The sequence below is a fragment of the Zonotrichia leucophrys genome, chromosome 10 (assembly GCF_028769735.1).
Source record: "Zonotrichia leucophrys gambelii isolate GWCS_2022_RI chromosome 10, RI_Zleu_2.0, whole genome shotgun sequence".
NCBI classification, from domain to species: domain Eukaryota; kingdom Metazoa; phylum Chordata; class Aves; order Passeriformes; family Passerellidae; genus Zonotrichia; species Zonotrichia leucophrys.
Genome location: NC_088180.1, coordinates 10644419 through 10663289, shown reverse-complemented (window position 1 = coordinate 10663289; position 18871 = coordinate 10644419). Strand labels below are relative to the sequence as shown.

The 18871-nt window shown below is 40.1% G+C and overlaps 1 protein-coding gene across 5 annotated transcripts in view; it reads right to left on the bottom strand.

Annotated features, from left to right (window-relative positions):
• PDE8A (phosphodiesterase 8A) overlaps nt 1-18871 on the bottom strand; it is a 120866-nt gene that overhangs the window by 13469 nt on the left and 88526 nt on the right. For 4 of the 5 annotated variants that reach the window (XM_064721925.1, XM_064721927.1, XM_064721928.1 and 1 more), the window contains 13 exons: nt 17470-17526; nt 14896-15086; nt 13694-13750; nt 12220-12277; nt 10764-10852; nt 10454-10532; nt 8700-8837; nt 4816-4904; nt 4187-4238; nt 4044-4086; nt 3067-3144; nt 2050-2120; nt 1370-1534 (listed from right to left, as the gene is read on the bottom strand). In XM_064721925.1, the coding sequence (XP_064577995.1) occupies nt 1370-1534; nt 2050-2120; nt 3067-3144; nt 4044-4086; nt 4187-4238; nt 4816-4904; nt 8700-8837; nt 10454-10532; nt 10764-10852; nt 12220-12277; nt 13694-13750; nt 14896-15086; nt 17470-17526 (1167 nt within the window). The remainder of the gene's footprint in view (nt 1-1369; nt 1535-2049; nt 2121-3066; nt 3145-4043; nt 4087-4186; nt 4239-4815; nt 4905-8699; nt 8838-10453; nt 10533-10763; nt 10853-12219; nt 12278-13693; nt 13751-14895; nt 15087-17469; nt 17527-18871) is intronic. The other variant, XM_064721926.1, reaches the window with a different exon arrangement.

Sequence of the window (18871 nt, the reverse complement as noted above, 5' to 3'; positions counted from 1 at the left end):
TTAAGAGTTGAAATAGCAGGTGTAATTGTATCTGGTAAATCTATCTTTAAACTCCAAATACCCTTCCTGCTCGAGAGTTCAAATCCAATAACATATTACTTGTTTCCTTTTCAGATGTAACTTCTGAACACAAATGGAACAATATAATTTGTTTTCAGCAGGCTCTTTGATTGAAAAATGTTTCTCTCCAATAACTTTAAAACTCATACCATGCCATATACTCTGAAATTAATTTTCTCAGCTTTTCTTATTGCTCCATAAAAAAGCCTTGGGCTTACTTTTAGTAAAGATTTTATATTTTGCAATATTGTTATCTTCATGTTCATGGACCAAATACAACAATCCACAAAAAGAAGAAACCAGTCGAGTTTATGGACTCTTATTTATTCAGCAGGAGAAAAGATTCACTTCAAGAGAAAAGATTCTCTTCAAGACTAATGATTATATGTATCAATGTTCTTCCTATATTTTTGTAGTTAAAGTAACAATAAATTTTGTCTATTCAGTTGGTAAATACAACCCAGTATGAACCATTTAGGTCTTCTCCTGGAATTCTTGGAGTCTCCAACATGTTTCTCCTGATTAGGTATTTGCTGTGGTATTTTTAAAAGTAAAAATACACATAAACTATTTGAAACTACTGCAAAGATGTCCTGATCGTTCCAACATGAAATTATAATAGCCCAGAGACATCTCTGAAAAGCTCACTTTGTGAGCCTTTTTTCATCCAACACACTGTAAATTTTTGTCCTGACGTAGCCTTTCACATGCAACCTACAGACTGATGAGAGCACATATCCTTAGGGCACAGGTAACATTCATCTAAACTCATCTGTCACCATCAGAGGGGTCAGACTCCAGGCTCTGAAGGTTTGGGTTCAGTTCTTGCTTCACTGTGTGCCCTTTGTTCAACTTTGGATACTGTGCTACAGGTACAAATATAATCCAAGAAACAGCAACAAATATATGTATTGTGCATCCTTTTGAAAACAATCTTTGGTAGATTGAAAAGCCCCCCAAAACCACGTCATTTTAATCCTCATTAATAAATTTTTAAAAATATCTGGTCCTCTTTCTTTCTTCCTCTCCCATCTATACCTTACTCAAACGAATCACATTGAAAAAAATTTGGTTTTACTTTCTATTTTTAGCTAAACAAATGTTTTAAAGGGGCCGGTCAATTTTCTTCCTATTTTCAGAGCTACATTATTCAAGTAGGGGGAGAAAGTCCACAAAAAGATATGTGCAGTTTTTCCTGAAAATCTGGCATTGTAGAGGCAGAGCACATGGCAGATGATAAAGATCAACTAACTGGGAAAATCAGGCAGTGAACATTAATCAAGAGCTGTTTGTGGCAGTAAATACTTACTGTCATTAACCCTCCAACAAGGTCACTTGTGTGTGGATCCTCATCTTTTGTCCCCAGTTGTGGAGAGTACAATTCAGTGGTTCTTAAAATCTCCAAAGCCCGGTCTAAAGCTTCTGCAACTGGCAAGGGACTGCTCTCTTGTGCAGCATTGATGATGTTTATTACCTAATGTAGCATCAGAAATATTGTGAACTTTGAAGTGATATTTAAAAAACAGAGACACTCATTAATTACTATGAAAACCTCAGGAAAATAACAAGGCATAAAACCTTAATCTGCACGGGGGAAAACCAAAATGAAAGGGATGTTACTAAAATGCTGATGTTTGCTACTGACTCTGAAAATAAGATATTGGCCTTAAGGACAGCGATCTTATTAATGACTTTCCCCTCCAAGGCATGGCCTCAAAATGTCTCTGAATGGATTTAATGTAACTTTCTCCCTTTGTTAAAGAGCTGGTTTTTGACAAATCTTTGAATGGTTTCAGAAAGCAGTTGACAATAAGTTTAAAGTAAGAAGGAGGAACTCCAGTCCCTCCTTCTTAAACAGGATCGTGTGAAGGCTGACTCCATGGATGACACTCTAGCAAGCAGGTTTGGGGGATTTTTGTTCAGAGTATCTGCCTTTTGGGAGCCACAGCAGTGGGAGGGTGGTGCAGCAGAGCAGAGCTGGGACATTACCTTGGTGATGGGAGCCTCGATAGTCATGGAATGGACCCTGGCCATGGAGGAGCGGCGCCGCTGGGAGCTGCCTGTGGCAAAACAGAGCAGAATTTGTACCCTGACTGCACAGACAAGGCTCATGGCAGGATGAACCAGGAACTCCTGAGGCCCTTCCTGCACTGCTTACCCTGCTGAGCCTTTCAGAGGCAATCTACTGCAGAATGCACAACTGCAAAGAGGCGCTGGCTGAACCACTGATGTCCCTGATTAGAGGTAAGTGGCTGTAACAGCATGGCAAAATCATGGCTTTGCTTTATTATTTTAAATATTCAGTTATAAACTCAGTTAAAGGACTAGACAGATGTGGGTGTATAAACTGGCAGGCACAGGTAGGTAACTACTGAATTCAGATTATTACAGGATGTATCTACTCTTGCTGCCTGATGCAATAGGACAAGTCATAATGAGTCAGCTTCCAAGCTGAGGGAAATCACTGAAGCTTTTTTGAAGTGGGTACCTATGCCAAATAAAAGCAGCTGAGGTTTTGGCCTATTACATTGGAAATGTAAAAACAAATGTTTTATACTGGTTAGCAATTTTGGTTCTGCAAAGAAAAGGCCAAGATGAGATTTTCCTGGATATTGTGCTACCTATGAAATGCAGACATCTCTATTACTTATTGTGCTGAGCAGTTCTTAAGAAGAGTCAATGCTATTTTTGCTGCACTGGAACATGACTGTACTCTCACTGGCACAGACATGCTTCACTAGTGTTTGCTGCCCAGACTGCGATGAGAGATGATTTAACAAAAGCATCTAAGTGTCAGCAACAGCTTTGAGTATGTGACTCATCTATCAAGTTTGGGGTGATCTAACAGAGCAAAAAATACACCACAGTGAAAGTAAACAAAATTAAGAAAAAAATATCTTCAGATCTCTATCAAGGGAAGAGGTAAGAAAGGCAATAATTTGTGTATTGGGTTTGCATGACAACTCCAACTCAGCCAGACCCAACAGGATGAGTTGTTTCACATACCATCACTCCCACGAGATGTTGTGGATCTGACATCCAGGGATCCTTTCCTCATGTCTTTGTGTCTGCAAGTCTGAGTGTCTGTGAAAAAAATGATATTGCATAATGACACAAAGTTTTGCCTAAGATGTATGTTAAAGGAACTGAAGCTCAGAAAAGCCTGGCAGCAGCTGACACTGACCTCAATGCTTCAGCAGATGAGAGCTGATCAAAGTGCCTTTTAAAGCTCTTGCCCTATCACACTGTCCTGAGCCCAGCCAAGCTCTCAGGTAGAACATGCCTAAATGTCTGTGCAGAAGCAAAGTGTGGAGAGAAGAGCTCCTCTCTCACCACTGTGACACAACTGCAGCTGTGAACACAGCAGCACACCTGAGCTCACACAAGTAACCACTGCCACCAGGTGGGCCCAGCAGAGCACAGGCCAGCAAGGGGGGCAGTGAATCCCAGCTTCCTTAGGGACTCCAAGATTCAGCCTGTGCTGAGACTACAGTTGACAACAGCAGGGATGCCAAGGATGTCCTAACTGAAGTGCTGAAATGTGGGATGAGGGTGAATGACAGTGTTGGTCATCCTCATTCCCACCCACATGCAGCTCAGAGCAACGCAGACACAGGTGCCATGTGCTACAGAGCAGCCACAGCAACAGCATGACATGAGGCATCCTTCTCATTTCCAATTCTGTCACAGGGATCCACCACCCACAGCTGAATTGTGGCACTGAATCCAGCAACACCAGGACACCAATTTGGGGCCCTGTGACAGCATTTTCAAAGGTGGGCTGCTTTGTGTCACCTCTAAAGTGAGGCACGTAGAGGGGGTCGTGTAATTACTTTCCTGCCTTTTGAGTTGGATTCCCAGCTTATCACTAGGTAAATAGGACTGTTCTGTGAAACTGTTTTTTCAGTCAAATCACTAAAATGGCCTTTATTCTCCCCCCAGGTATGTTCTCCAGTTCTTGGGACACAAGAGACATGTCTTACCTGTCTGAGATTCAGCCTGAATACATTCACATGTCTTCTCCACCTACAATTCAGTATGAGAAATCCAGTTAGTCAGAACTCTGCCATTATTTTGTTATACTTAGGGCTCAAACTAAAGCGAGCGTGGCACTGTTTTCACTTACCTTATTGTTGTCATTGCACAGTCTACTAATTGACACATAGTGTCTAATCTTTCTGCAGGCAAAAAACAGCGAGTTAATTCCCATCCAAACCTCAGCTCTAATTCAGTGTTGACACTTGGGTGCTCCAAAGGCTCGATTTGGGGACCAGGTGGAAGTTGCATAAAAATCTGGACATGCTTGAATCTTGCCCATGATCAAAGCCCCCAGTGACCTCATCCCATCACAAGCCTTGGTGAGAGCCATGGAAGGGGCACAGAGGAGTGAGCGTGGCAGGACACAGTACAGGGGCTCAGTGACACAGGATGGAGGTCCTGGTGACACCAACACCAAGCACAGAAAGACCAGAGGGTGCACTTGCACTTCAGGGAGAATTAGAAGAGTCAGTCACAACTGAGCACATCTGCATCTTTGGCTCCTTTTGGGGGAGAATTAGAATTTCACTTTCCCTGCACACAACATATAAAGTTGATTTTGCCCCAAGCAATTAAGCACAGAGGTCTGAGGCCTCCTTCCTTGCATAAGCTTCCATTATACTCAGCAGCAGGATAATCCAATATCTGCTAGAGGCAACTGAACTCTAAACTGAGCCTTCATTCAGACACAAATCAGACTTCAGCTTTCACACTTACCCTCCCTGTCCAATGACAGGTAGTATCTTCACATTTTGTTGTATGCTATCTCCATTTTTCTTTTTCGCATAGTACATTCCTTGCCATTCCTGAAAAAAATAATTCAAGTGGAAGGAAGTTCAGATCAAACATGAAGAGAAGCTGTAGCTCCATACCTTCTTCCACTGAAAGCTGCCTCACAATACAAAACCAGGCAGGGCTGGTTAAACTGTGCTCAAACCCTCAAATTTCTCCCCTGTAAGTAATCTGCAGGTCACTGTGCTGCTGCCAATGCAGGACAAATTCCAGGGGAGCAGCCTGGGAATGCTGTGATGGCAACAGCTGAACTCAGGAGCTGTGGGAATTCGCTGCATTCTCTTCCCCATCCTAGAATAGCTGTTGGTGGTCTTCTTTTACAGATGCATATTTTGAGCTGGGCATTTACTAAATACCAAGTGATTAATGAATAATTAAATCTGTCTTCTATGTTCACTTAACACAAACTGCTCAGGCCAATTGCTGTACTTCAGTTGAGCTCAACAAACTGTAGATCAGATCTTATGTATGTGAAAACACCCTCGTGAGGCACACAATATGTATTTATTTATGTGAGACTGACAGATTTCTCAGTCAAGCTGGCCAGAACACAGGTACAGAGAGAATAGTTTTACATTTATGTGGATGGAGCCAGCAAATAAAGACTCCAGCCCACAGAGAACTGCATGGTGACAGGCTGTACGGAAAAGAAAAACATTAAAGGCTTTTCTGAGGATCTGTCAGAGAAGAGAACTGTGAATAACAAACTGTGTAGTGAGCATAATGCCTTCCGTGAGCTGCTTGAGGAATACAAATGAAGATAAAGCAAGCACCACAAAATTCAATGCTCTCATAATTAAAAGTATGCACATCAATAGTTTCCTGACAACCAGGATGAGGTAGAGATGAGTAATTGATCTCTAACCCAGGTAATAAACCCAGGATGTGCACAAAGGGGTGAAGTCATAAACTACAGATTGGATAATTCCCTCATTGAAAGCATATCCTTTTCAAGGCAGGTTATTCACTAATGTGTTCTTCTTAGGCAACAGATCGATTTTTTAACTTGTGAATTTCTAAAACCTGTGAAACTGTGGCAGGAAATGTGTGAGGGAAAAGGTCAGTGCAATTCTGAGAAGCAGGAGGTCCCAGCCAAACTCCTGCTGGTAGGTGAAGTTCTCCCAGGGATGTCACTTAAACATATTTTAAGAACACCATATGCTCCCTCCCAGAGCCTCTGTCAGCAATCCAGCAGAGAGGAGCTATTCCCAAGATGTGCTGTCACTCAGGCCCATGGTTGTGTCTGCACTGGAGCCACACAAGCTCCATGGCCAGCTCCTGCTGTGGGGATGCTGGGATCAAACCAGAGCAAAGAGCAAACCCCAGACTGCCATTCCTGACAGAGGGCATCAGAGCTGAGCTCCCAAACTCCATGAGGAAGGCACTATCCACAGTGAGGAACCCCCCAGCTCAGCCTTCCTTTTACACTGGGGCTTCCTGCACCACACAGCAAAGTTCAGCAAATGCTTGCAGAAAACAGAGCAAACCAAAATAAACACCATGAACGCAGTCCCACAGAACTGCAGGCTGAGCTAAAAGGCGCTGCCACAGACCTTTATCAAACACCATGGACACAGTCCCACAGAACTGCAGGCTGAGCTAAAAGGCGCTGCCACAGACCTTTATCACAGAGTGGGATTGCTCTCCCACCCCCTCTGCAAAGACCTTGCCAACAGTTCCCAAAGGGGGAGAGGAATTGCATGGCCTGTCTGCTTCATCAGTAGGTGTTCATATCACTGCAGAAAAAGCAAAACTAAAGCAGGCTGCAGAGAGCAGAGGCAGCAGGAATTCTAGTCAGAACTGCACATCTTAATGGATGCAATTTGAATCATGAAACAGTAGAATGAAGGAAAGCACAACTCCTTTTTAACTCCTCAAGTATGGATGGATGAACATTTCAATAACATTGGCTTGTGGCAAATTACAGACAGCTGTAGTAACAAAAAATTAACTTCCAGAGATATGTTTTTTGCTAAGAGAACCTGCTCACAGCACTATGCTTGTCAGCACAAGAGATGAAATGCTGCAAGAGTCCATCTTCCTAAATTCCATTTGAAGACAAGATAAATTTCATGCAGTTTAGATTTTTCCAAAGATCAGAAAAACTTGCTTTCTATTATTTTTATTACTCTGTATGTATAGTACCATATTTGTTCAAAACAAAAGTCAAACCTGTTGACAGGAGATTATCACAGCAGCAGACAGTTTCCTTTTTTTGATGTGCTGTAACCTACACCAACCTACTTTGCTGTAGCCAAAATATGACCTATTGTAGTGAGAAGCAACTTCTAAATTTAGGATATAAAGAAATCACAAGTCTGAAAACTACACAGAGACCACATCAGAATGATCCAGGTAACTCAGGAACCTCTGAAAATGCTGTAATATCTTGACACAAATGATGTCAAAACTTCAAGTATTTCAAAGGTTGTTCCTCACAGTTAACCTCTACTTGCAAATGATTCCTGTAATAATTTAATTGGCAATTCATTTTTATATTAACACATAAATTTAAGGTTGTATAGATTACATATTATACAATGTTCCAGAGGGAAACACAGAACACCTGCAAACAGAATATATCCACCTAAAACAGCTTAGGCTGCTGAGACAGGTTTAAGTAGGCAGCATTTCATTAGCCCTCACTGTTAAAGCCACACAGTCAGGAGTAAAATTAGTACAAGGAAGGAGATGAATTAGATTTAGATTTCTATCACTCATAGAGTAAAATATATTTCCATTATTAATGAATTTTTTATCAGCTCACTAAAATATTAAAAAATTTTATCACTTTATATCTTGAGAATTGATGGTGTGGATTTAAAGCCTGACACATCTAATGCATTTGAATTATAACTTAATAAATACTCCCTCCTAACATCAGTTTTGTACTGCACACATTTACTGAAATAACTTCAGTCAGGCAACCAAAGGGTGAAGCACCATAACCCAAATTACTGCCTGGGACCTCTTCCAACAGGCCAACACTGGTGGAAATGAGCAACACAATCTCCTTGAAATGCACCTGGAATCTGCACCCAGCTTTTGCCACTGAGGCTGTGCCAGCACCCTGACCCCCAGAGCAGGACTCACCACAACTCTGCATTTGTGCTTTTAGATCCAGAGTGACTCCCTTGGGCACGCCCTGCCCTGTGCCAGTGCTGTGCTGCCTCCCAGGACAGTGCCCCTGACCCTGGGCCATGGAGCATCGTCCCACACAGCCCTTCCCAAACCCCTCTGTGCAGCCTCCATCCCCTGCTCCTACAAGGCACTCTGTCATGTTCAATGACAGCAGGAACCAGCTCGTCTCTGAGCAGTGAACCCTTCTAATGGAAATCCATTAGACAGCTCCCATGCCATTAGGGAATTAAACAGACTGGCAGCTGGCACTGCCAGTCACTTCCAAGTGATATTGCAAATGTCTCCTTGGTATTTTTACATTCTGAACTTGCAAATCAGCTTCCACATTTCATGGTGAAATTCTTCAATATGGTACTTTTCCAATTTACATAGCACCAGATAACATGTGCATCCATCTCATTTTTCTTCAATACTCCCACACCATTTGCTATGAACAGCATAAATTATAAAGAAACACAGCAAGTCACTTATTTTTGTAAAACAAGTATCTCTACCAAGCAAGAAAAGAGAAAGAAGCCCTTAAAAATGAGAAATTTTTTACTTCCTGTTCTTGTTTTAAGTTGCAAATGCTGTGTGTCTGTGAAGCTGCAAGTCACAATGTGTTTCACTGCTGGACTACAATAACTTATACAGGTAGCAAATAAAAGTGATTCAATTCCATTACTCACCTTTCCTATCTTTATGCAGGAATTAATAGTATCTAGGAAATCAGCTTTTTTTTCATTTATAGGCACTTCTGTTAATTCCTTTTCTATTAGTTCACCTATTTGATAGCCCATCATTGTTTCAAAAGCAGGATTGACGTACTGTGAGATAAAAAAAAAACAAAAACAAACACCCATTCAACAGAATACTTAAAACACAAGAGAATCCCTTGTTTTGCTAGCTTAACCAGGAGGTCTCTTTCCCAGCCCGAAATAAGTGTCTGCATGTACTATTCCTGAGAGAGATGCTCACATTTTTTTGTTGTGAAGCAAACCAGGAATTTCCATGCTAGAGCAGTTGTGCAGAGTGTGTGCATGTCAGCAAAGAGAGGGAAATTACATAAACAGCTGAGTATCACATATCCACAGAGTTTAGACAGACAACATAAATTCCTGAAAAACTGGCTCTGTCACTTCCCAAACCAATAAACCTCAAACCTACCTCAGTGTTCCTAAAAATCACCAACTGGATGTTGGAATACCATAGGAATATTATCCATATCTATTGGCAAATTCATCACCTGATTCTGTGTCAGGGCCAGCCAGCCCTATCCCCCTGTCCAGGCCAGGCCCAGCCAAGCAGAGTGGAAGCAGTGGGATTTAATAAAGCAGGCTGCTCCCTAAAGTGAATGTTGCATTTCACTGCAGTTTTTGGCCCTTGCCCAACAAAGCTGAACACTGGTACCCACAGTCCACCCTTCCTGGCCTCTCACTGCTGAGGTACAAGCACAGTCCTGGCACAGCAGCTTCTGAAAGCCTTACAATATTTTACAATATTAAACTTACAACTTACAATGTTTTCATGTGAGAGAAAGGAAAAAGAGCCACTCTACATCTAATGTTCTCCTCTAAAAGCTCCATCCCAAAGGATCCCTTCCTTCCCCTCCCTGTGCCTGCTGCAGCTCCAGGACTCCTGCAAGTGTCACTTCTCTCAAACCCTGGGGCTGTCAGCAAGTCTGGTCTGCAAAAAGTGTATTTAAAACAACCTCAGGATGTGTTCTGTTATTTTTGTAAAAGGGATGAAGGAGGCACATCCTTCAATGAAGTTGCCATTGTCAAGATTTGGCTCAAGAAGGCACAATTTGTATGCATGTTACAATTCCCAGGGGCTTAGACTCAAGCTCTTTACTGATAATAAAATCACTTGTCACTGCTTCATGGCTAGGGATGGAACTAACTCCTTTAAAAAGATGATGGTTTTCAGAACTGCAAAACTAAGCACAATTTCTTTTCCCTGTTTTAAAGATATTTCTAAGAGAGGATTACATTCAAAAACAGTTGGCCCAAAAATTCTGATACATCAAACAGTATCAGATTTTAGGAAAAAACAAGTACAATTATTTGAATAGAACATCCATTCAATTTTAAAGAGCATCAAATTAACATCAAATATTTTTGGAAAAGAGTGCACATAAGCCAGCGGCTGTATTCATTCTTGATACAGAGAAGGAATGAATAATAGAGATAAGGAGTCAATACAAAAAATAGAAACAAGAGAGTAAATTCTTATTCATTCAGAAACAGCAATCTCCATTAGAATTTATTTGATTTATGCCAGACACTTTAAATGGAGAAAATTCTACTCTACAGCTAAAATCACTTCAATCTTTCAGAACCATTAAGTTAGATTAGATTCTTGTGCTGTAAGAAAGAGTAAGTGTAATCATAGACAAAATAAAACACAGAGGAATTTTTCTGTAGTTATGACTGGAACAAACCTGTATTACATGGTCTTCACTTGTGATCTCAATGGCTTCTTGACTTTTCTCTAATGCTGTAAATAATGAATTACATGCCCTGGAGAAAAAAGAAAAAGGCATCAAAAGAATTTTATCCACTTTATTCTTCTTATATATGAAAATAAAGTATTACAACTCCATACTGAATAATGTTGTAGTCTAACAATTAATGTATTTTCTTCAAGTAACTGACATTCTATAATTAACTACTGCAGATTAAAATAAATACTCTATTAAAGATCTGGCAAAATTGAAAATTCTTTGTTGATAATAATGTTGGTAAAATTACCTTAGTTTGAATTGTGCCTGCACCTGTCCAAATTCCAGCTGAATCAATTCATTGTAACAGGCCATTCTACTAGAATTTTCTACATATCTCTGCAAATAGAAGGTTAGAAATATTTCATTAATACACATTCCTGTCTGCAAGGATTTGAAGGTCTGATTTCTTTTGCTTGCTAAAGAACCAGAAGAGAAGCAGATATGCCAAAAATGAACATACTGGGACAAGAGCAATGAGAGATTATTTTTTGGTACTAGCAAAATTTTTCAAGTTACTGCATTTTGAAAAGGTGACAGATCCTCATGGCAATGAGGTTCAACCGTCCTGTTTATTCTCTGTGATTGTTGGCAAGATCATTGTAATTTTTTTTAAATCCACTTTTAGCTTTCTTAAAATAATAATGAAATGTTAAAATTTGAAATTATTATGAGTTTCCAACTGCTAATATACCAAATTTTCTATACAGATGACAATAAAATTTTCTGTGAAATACACCTTTATTGACCTTGGGGTTTTTATCGCAATGATCTCAGTATTTTCACTTTTTAAAAACCATTTCATATTTACCAGGTATGAGCCTGAATGTTAAATCTTTGTTCACACTAAACTCCCACAGACATGGATATTTTGGGCAGGACAACTGATTATCACAGGTAAGCCACCACAATCTAAGCTGCTAAACAAAATTTTCTATGCTTTGCCATTAGCCCCATTTCCAAGGCTCTGAGCCATAAATAATTCAGAACCTGTGTTGAATTACTTATGTGCCCTCTGGAATGACTCTGTTCATATAAATGCCATTATCTTCAGGCTGTAGCATTTCCTGGATCAGGCCCATACTAGGAATAAGCAGATGGGCACAAATGGAACGTGATGGAACAGCAAAAATCTGGAGAGCACGCAACCAAATATTTGGAATTGTGCTGTGAACCAGGCCCAACCTTGTTCTAGTGTCAGCTGAAGGCAATAAGGTGCCCATTTAACTGATGCACTAATTAGCACCTTTCCTGCTCAGCTGGAACAGTTGCCAAGGAACAGATGCAGTGCAGTGCTTCTCAGGTGCCTCCAAACAATAGCTAATAGCACTTGACAGTGTGTGAAACCTGTTTACAATGGGAATTGGCATTTGACAGAAGAAATTTCCCACAGCGCATTCTGTTGTTCACTGCAAGCTGCTCTCTGACTCTGCCACTAATCAATTTGTCAATGTCAACTTTTCAAGGGAACGATCAAGCATTTAATCTGAAATTAATGCTTGAAGTAGAGAAGTCAGTCCCACTCCTTACATCCCCAAGAGTGTCATGTCAACGCTCAGAATTGGGACACAGAAGAATGAGCAGCTCAAAAAGAATCTACAGGTCGGATCACTGTCACAAATGGTGACTGGCAGCCAAACTTCTGGAGAGCTTCTTGCATGGCAATGTTGGAATGCCAGAGCAAGGCAGCCGAGCACAGCACATACCCTTGTGAAGCCAGCAGAGATCAGGGGCAAGATGGATGACTCCTCACGATCAGGGTGCCTTTGAAACAAGGAGGATAAATCAGAGATTCTGTAATTCACTCAGACCAAATTTCACAATCCATTCATCTACTTGTACCCCAGATGTCACACTGAGCCTAATACTGCTAGATCCTTACAGGATATAGGAATAAAACATATTTTTTGTAATTTTTATAAGCTTTCGTCTTTGGCATAGATAAGCCAAAATGTTATTTTCCTTCGTGCATGTAATGAGCTGCTTACATCAAAAAAACTCTAATGCTTCAAGGAAACCAATTATTGAGCTAGATAATTGGACTTTTTCTGTACTGGATCCTTGTTGTTTATGCTGGCATTAGTCAGCACCTGAAAGTCTGCACAGCCAAAGTTTTAAGAAATTACTGTTATCTGAATGTACCAAATCTTAGATGGGCAACTCAAGGTGCCTGAATGAAGATGGATTTTCTGGTGTTGCCTACCCACTGCCTTCTAGTAATTCACATTTGGGACACATTCCCAAATGAAGTATCTGAATACTCAGGCTATAACTGTTAAAAAGAGCCTTCAACATACATGAATGTATGGCTGGAATCAGGAAGAAAAGCCATTATAGGAAGGGTTTGTCAATAGGCAGATTGAAGCTGGTCATGTTTAGCACATGGCACAACAGCTTTGATTTATGCAGGAAGTTTTGGATCTTGAAATGTTTAGGGTCCTTTTTTTTTTGGTAGAGATGGTAGTGTGTTTTTAATGGTAAATTTCAACACCTCAGAACTGCTTGTCAGAATTAATGTGTTCTGAGAAATGGCCATTCCCAAATTATACTTGGAGGAAATTATCTTCCACTTATTTCATTTCATGAAATACACAGAATTTCTTTATTTTTTACATTTACATTATTTTACAGGTAATGATTTCAAAGGAGGGGGAAGGAAACAGCACATGCAGTACTTTACTGAGATGTCATAATCTCTTTTGCTTTTAAAAACTGCTGTGGTCAGATAACGCTTTGTACTGATCAAATTGTTCTATGTCACTTTTCACACTCAGCAGATCTCTGGTTTTCATATTGAAAGAATATTGAAATATTGAGATTATTCATATTGAAAGGTAGATTAAGAAAGGTTCAAAACACAAGAGAGTTTTGTACAGGATGTGCAGAAGTTGTTTGAAACATCCTGTGAAAGCCTGCAGTGATGGGGGAGTGTGAGGAGGAACCCAAAACAAAACTCCAAGTGAGATTCTTGAGTTAAAAACCTAGAAATTAAAAAAAAAAACAATTTCTGTCCCAATCCTATGGTAAAGTATAGTAAAAACTATGGTACAGCACATTATTATTAGCACAGTAGGAAGATCTAATTCAGGTTTTTTAATGTTAATGTTTTTCAGGTTAACTTTTACAATGGTAAGATTCACAGTTTTGATCACAGGGAAAAGGAAAGATATGAGTATTTACCTTTGTACTACACAAATAATGACTGTGTTTTCTGAGGCTTTTGTTGTTCTGATAGACCTTTAAATAAAAAACAAACCATTTAAATTCTTTTTAAGTTCACATTTCAAAAAACATGACTTTATAGAACCTTCAGACAGCACTTTTCTTAAAATATCTTTTTTTAATCATTTAACAACAAACAAATGTCAAATCCTGAGCCTGCTGCTAAGAAAGGAGAATAAATGATATCTGAGACTCCATGAACATAGATTAATCTACAACTCAAGTACTCCCAGTGGGGGAATAGCAAAAAATATCCTCTCTGAAACAGCATTTAATGGACTTGTTTGAAGGGCTTGGCCTCACTCATTTAAGGTGCATTTTACTGAATTCTGGGGCAGATTGGTAAAAATGGAACACAGGGAACAGCACTGCTACCTAGTGCTGGCCTGACAAAGATCTCACCCACTTGTCCCAGCCCAGCGAGAGCCTTTGGCCCAGCAGAGTCCCCAGGGCACACAGTGTGACCCTGGCACCCACCCCACAGCCTTGCTCACATTCCCAGGGCGATTTCACTGCGGAGCCTCTGGAGCAAGGCACTGCTGCCTGCCCAGGCTCTGTGGAGAGAGACTCAAATCCTTCCCTCCTTTTTTCACACTTCACAGCAGTTTCTAAAGTTATTTTTGGAATCTGTTTGCAATTTTGCTCTTCATAACGTACTTTCAAATGTTGTAGGTATGGAAATGTGCACACCAAACATTGCCTGTTAGCACTGGGAGTTATTCAACAGGAAGTGACATTCCAAAAAAATTAGAACATTAATGAAGTTAATTAATTAATTTAGGTGCTTTGTGGCACATGCTATCTTTGCAGTTTATTTAGTGTGAAAACAAGGAACCAGGTATTTGAAAAAAAAAACCACCAAACAACAAAATGAAACACAAAAAATATCCAGCAGTTCACTATGGCAACAAACTTGTACACTGTGGCTCCAAGCCAGATGGAGCTTCAGAGACCCTAGGACACAACCAAAAATGCTGCTGCTATCAGATGTAAAACACTGAAGTAACAGTATTTGATGCTGCCAGTGCACACCTGTCTAAAACCAAAAAAAAAAAAAATCACTGCTCTATAGAGTTTATAAAAACATCATATAAAAGCAAAAAACCTGATGCTGTGTTAACTATATTGTTAAGCATTAATTACACTGAAATGGTGCTTACCTGCATAATGCTTCGGCATCAAAGTATCTGGAATGCCTATGGTCAATGATGATAATGTCATGGTGCTTATCTAGAAAACATTCCAGTGCAGACTGGGGTGTCCTGGCAAGGTTGCAGCGGAATCCAGCCTTGTCACACGCCCAGCGGAACCCGCTGCTCTGCTCGTCCTCCTCAGCAAACACCAAAAGTACCTGGGTGGGGCATCACAAACAAGCCTTACACTTACAGGGGATTCTGTGACCTTTTCCTCTTCTAAATATGGCTTTTAAAGCCACTTTTGAGGCTTAATCCATTGTTTTTAAGAGAATTGCTTTCTACAGACCACTGATTTTCTTATAGTTGTCTGTATACAGAGGTGTTTCAAGTGGATGCGACAGTCTGCCCAAGCCATGGCATATCCACATGGGAAGAACAAGTTTTGGAATTGCCTCTCTTGTCATTATCTATAGAAAGAGCTCAGGCAATCTGAGACAAGATGCCTGAGTGTACATGAACTGACAGTGAGTCCACTTCTCTGAAACTGTCTCACATGCAGCCTTTTTCTTGGGGTTTATTTTTCTTGCCAGGATCATATTTCAGAAAAGGGAAAAAAAAAAAACCCAAACCAAACCCAACAACAACAACAACAAAACCCCACAGTTCATCTTATGTGAATAAGTATTTAATGCTGCTTCAATGGCATGACAAAAAAATCTGCTTTCCTTTCCATCTCATCCTAATCCCCCAAAGTAGTGGATGCTGCCCACTCTGTGGGGTTTCTGCAAACTCTGGACAGGCTGGTCAAAAGGAACTCATGCCAGACTGAACTCATAAGCAGTACCACTGTATACGGAGTATGTCCCTATGTGACTCCTACACAAAGCCTGCCATGGGATTTATATGACAGAAGGAGATTATCATAGCTGAAATCCAGAACTGGAGGTCAGACCTGGGAGCCACTATTGGCTCTGCCCTAACTTGCCTTGTAATTGCCAGTAACTAATCTCTCTAAGCCTTTTTAAAATCAACACAATGCCTATAGACTAAAAGTATGATAAGGCCCAATTCCTTTAAAATGTATTTCCAGTTCTAGGATTTAATACAGCAAAGAAGATTAACAAAGTCTGCAAAGGAAGACTCACTGCTGTAATTGTACTTTGTGTCAGGATAATGTTTGCAGAAGAAAACTTCTCTTGCCTGAAAGGATACAGCAGGGCAGACAATGGATCTGTGCTGATTTTGGGGATGGCTCAGCACATGCAGCTTTTTGGGAGAAATGGGTAACTAAGCCAGCATTTGGTCTGTTGTCCCAAGACACCAATCTTTCAGAAGTTGAATCAAGCCACACTCAGATATGTTTTGGTCAGGCAAAGTGAAGCAGGTGTGACTCCCATCACATCCCACTGCTGTTTATCTTCTGTGTGATTTTAGGAACTCCAGTGCTGTTACAATTTGGACCAGGCTGGTGAAATGTACACCAGTAAATCTTAACAATCCCATGTACTGCATATTTTTGTAAGAATGAAGGATTTTGCACACATTCAGTTCAGGAGCCTGCAAAACTGTTTGCAAAAATTATGTCATGGCTGTGTTTAGTGAAGTTAATCTATAACACTCCTTAAGAGGGGGAGAACGGATTTCAATAATAGCACAGAAACTCAGGAGATCTGAGTTGTATGACTGACTCTGGCAAGAATGCAATGTTGCCTACCTTCTCCCTCCCTCACACCTGCCAGCTATATTACCAGCATAAATCAGCAGCATTTCAGAGTGGTCTGTGACTGTACAAAAGTGACACAATCACTAAAAACAATACAGGTGGCAGAAATACTCAAGGACTATTCTGATTTTGGGGAACAGCTGGATGAGGATGTCCTAAGATCTGATTTTTGATGATATTGCTGTTCTGACAATGGCTCGAGAAGAAGATGGTTAACTGCAGTTCTTAAGACAGACATTTTCAAATTATTTGGTCTACATTGCCTCTGCTGAGGAGTTCTGCAGTTCCTGACAGAGGAACACCTGGGATGATTAATGGTTCAGTATGCCTTGGGTTATGGGGGAATTTCCAAAGGATTCCAAAAGAATCACAGATCTCTAAACCTCATGTCCATCCCAGGCAAAGTAAGGGAACAAATGACATAAACCATTTATTAATAAAGGGATAAAAAAAGATTAATTATTGTCAGTCAGTAATGAACAACTAAAAAATATATTTTGCTAAGCTCACTTCATATCTTTTGTAATGATATTACAAGTTTGGTTGGCTTGGTATCAGTTTGATGAGATTGTGATTAAGAATTTTACTACCAGTAAAATACAAAACGAGGCACAAACTAAGCTGATTACAAGGTAACTGATAGCAGAAAAAATAAATAGCTCTATTTTTATGAGCTGAGAGATGGTTGGAGAAAACAGGCAGAGGTTTTAGGACATCACATAGACAGAATGCCATTATAAAAATCTGTTATGTGCACATTATCTCTTGATCAAAATTCTCTGTGAAGATCTCTATAATCCAAGAAGTTCTAGTCGTAAATTTTAACATCTATGATATTTTAGAAATCAAGACTTCAGTTTGAACTGCTGTGTTACCTGAAGTTGATCTTGATGAAGTCTCATAGGGCCAAACTGCACATCTGTTACTGGTGCCTAGAAGAAAGAAGAAGGGAACTCATTAATGAATAATACCTAAGGAAGAAGAAAAATGATCTCTGTTATCTCCCTCCTCCGTGGGAAGGAGGGCAATGACCACAACAGCTTCTCTTTTATATCATTAATCAAACTTCAACATGAATGACTCTTCAACTGGTATAAGACTACTTCTAAAGGAGTTAAACACATAAATACAGAGGGACACTCTAATGAGATTACACAGGTTTGGTTCTTTGAGAATTCCCACCAGGCAAGCATCAGCACTTTCAATGTACTTAAATATTTTTTACCTCTTGTCCCAGAAATAAAAGCTAAAAAGCAGGAATAACAACGTTCCCCATGCAAGACAGGAAACAAAGTCCAACCATTGGTCCTTGGAGTCACATGGACTCTTCAAAAGTAACTGGAGTTAAGAAATCAGAAGAAAATAATACTTGGCAATGCAGTAAATGTAAGGTATCTCTGAACTGAAACATTAAAAGAAAAGGGCTGTTGAGCACAAAGGTGGCATTTTTACATTGTTCTTTTTCAAAATTAAAACCCACTCAAAGATCAGATTTATTGCTTTGCAACCTATAATTTTTCCAGTAAGTAGTTTCAAAGAATCATCAGCACATCCCACAGAAAAATCTTTTAGAACTGCACACTCCACTCTTTCCATGACCTTAATGCTCCATTGCTCAGCCCTAAGGGTATGTAATTTGTGTTTTTATTTATTTATCAACTTGGAAGTCATCACTGCAATATTAAATAAGCAACAAACACAAGTCAATGCAAAATGGCAACACAGTGCTTACAAAAGCATGCCAGGAACCAGTGTTTGCTTGTCTTGCTTAAGTGGGTCTTTAAGAGATGAAATTAAAATGACATGGAGGGGTTTCAGATTTATTCAGCCATTGGGGTCAGATTGGCTTCGTTTAAATACACTCCAGTCATTTCTGTTTTTCTGATCTTGAGACCAAAACTCTCTCTTCAGTCGGAAAACTCAAGCTGCTTTACTCTCCCCTGTGGTACACCATACAATTATTCAAAATCTGCACTACAAAACAGCAAAGACTTTTGCTGGTAGCACACATAACAGGGGAGAATCCAGCTCTTTGCACCAGTGTTACTGGGTTTGCAGTCCTGAATCAGTAGGATCAGCAGAAGTGCCTGAAGGCCATGGAGAGAGCATGTCACTTGAGTAAAAGACACCTAAAAGATGCCTTTTTACAGTTACTTCTCTGACCAGAACTGCACTTCTAATCAAAGCTTGGACTTTTTGACTTCTACCTGGCAGCATAAAACAGGGAGTGTTCCATGTCACCAGGCAATGGCCTGAGCTGGAGGGTTCAGATCCAGA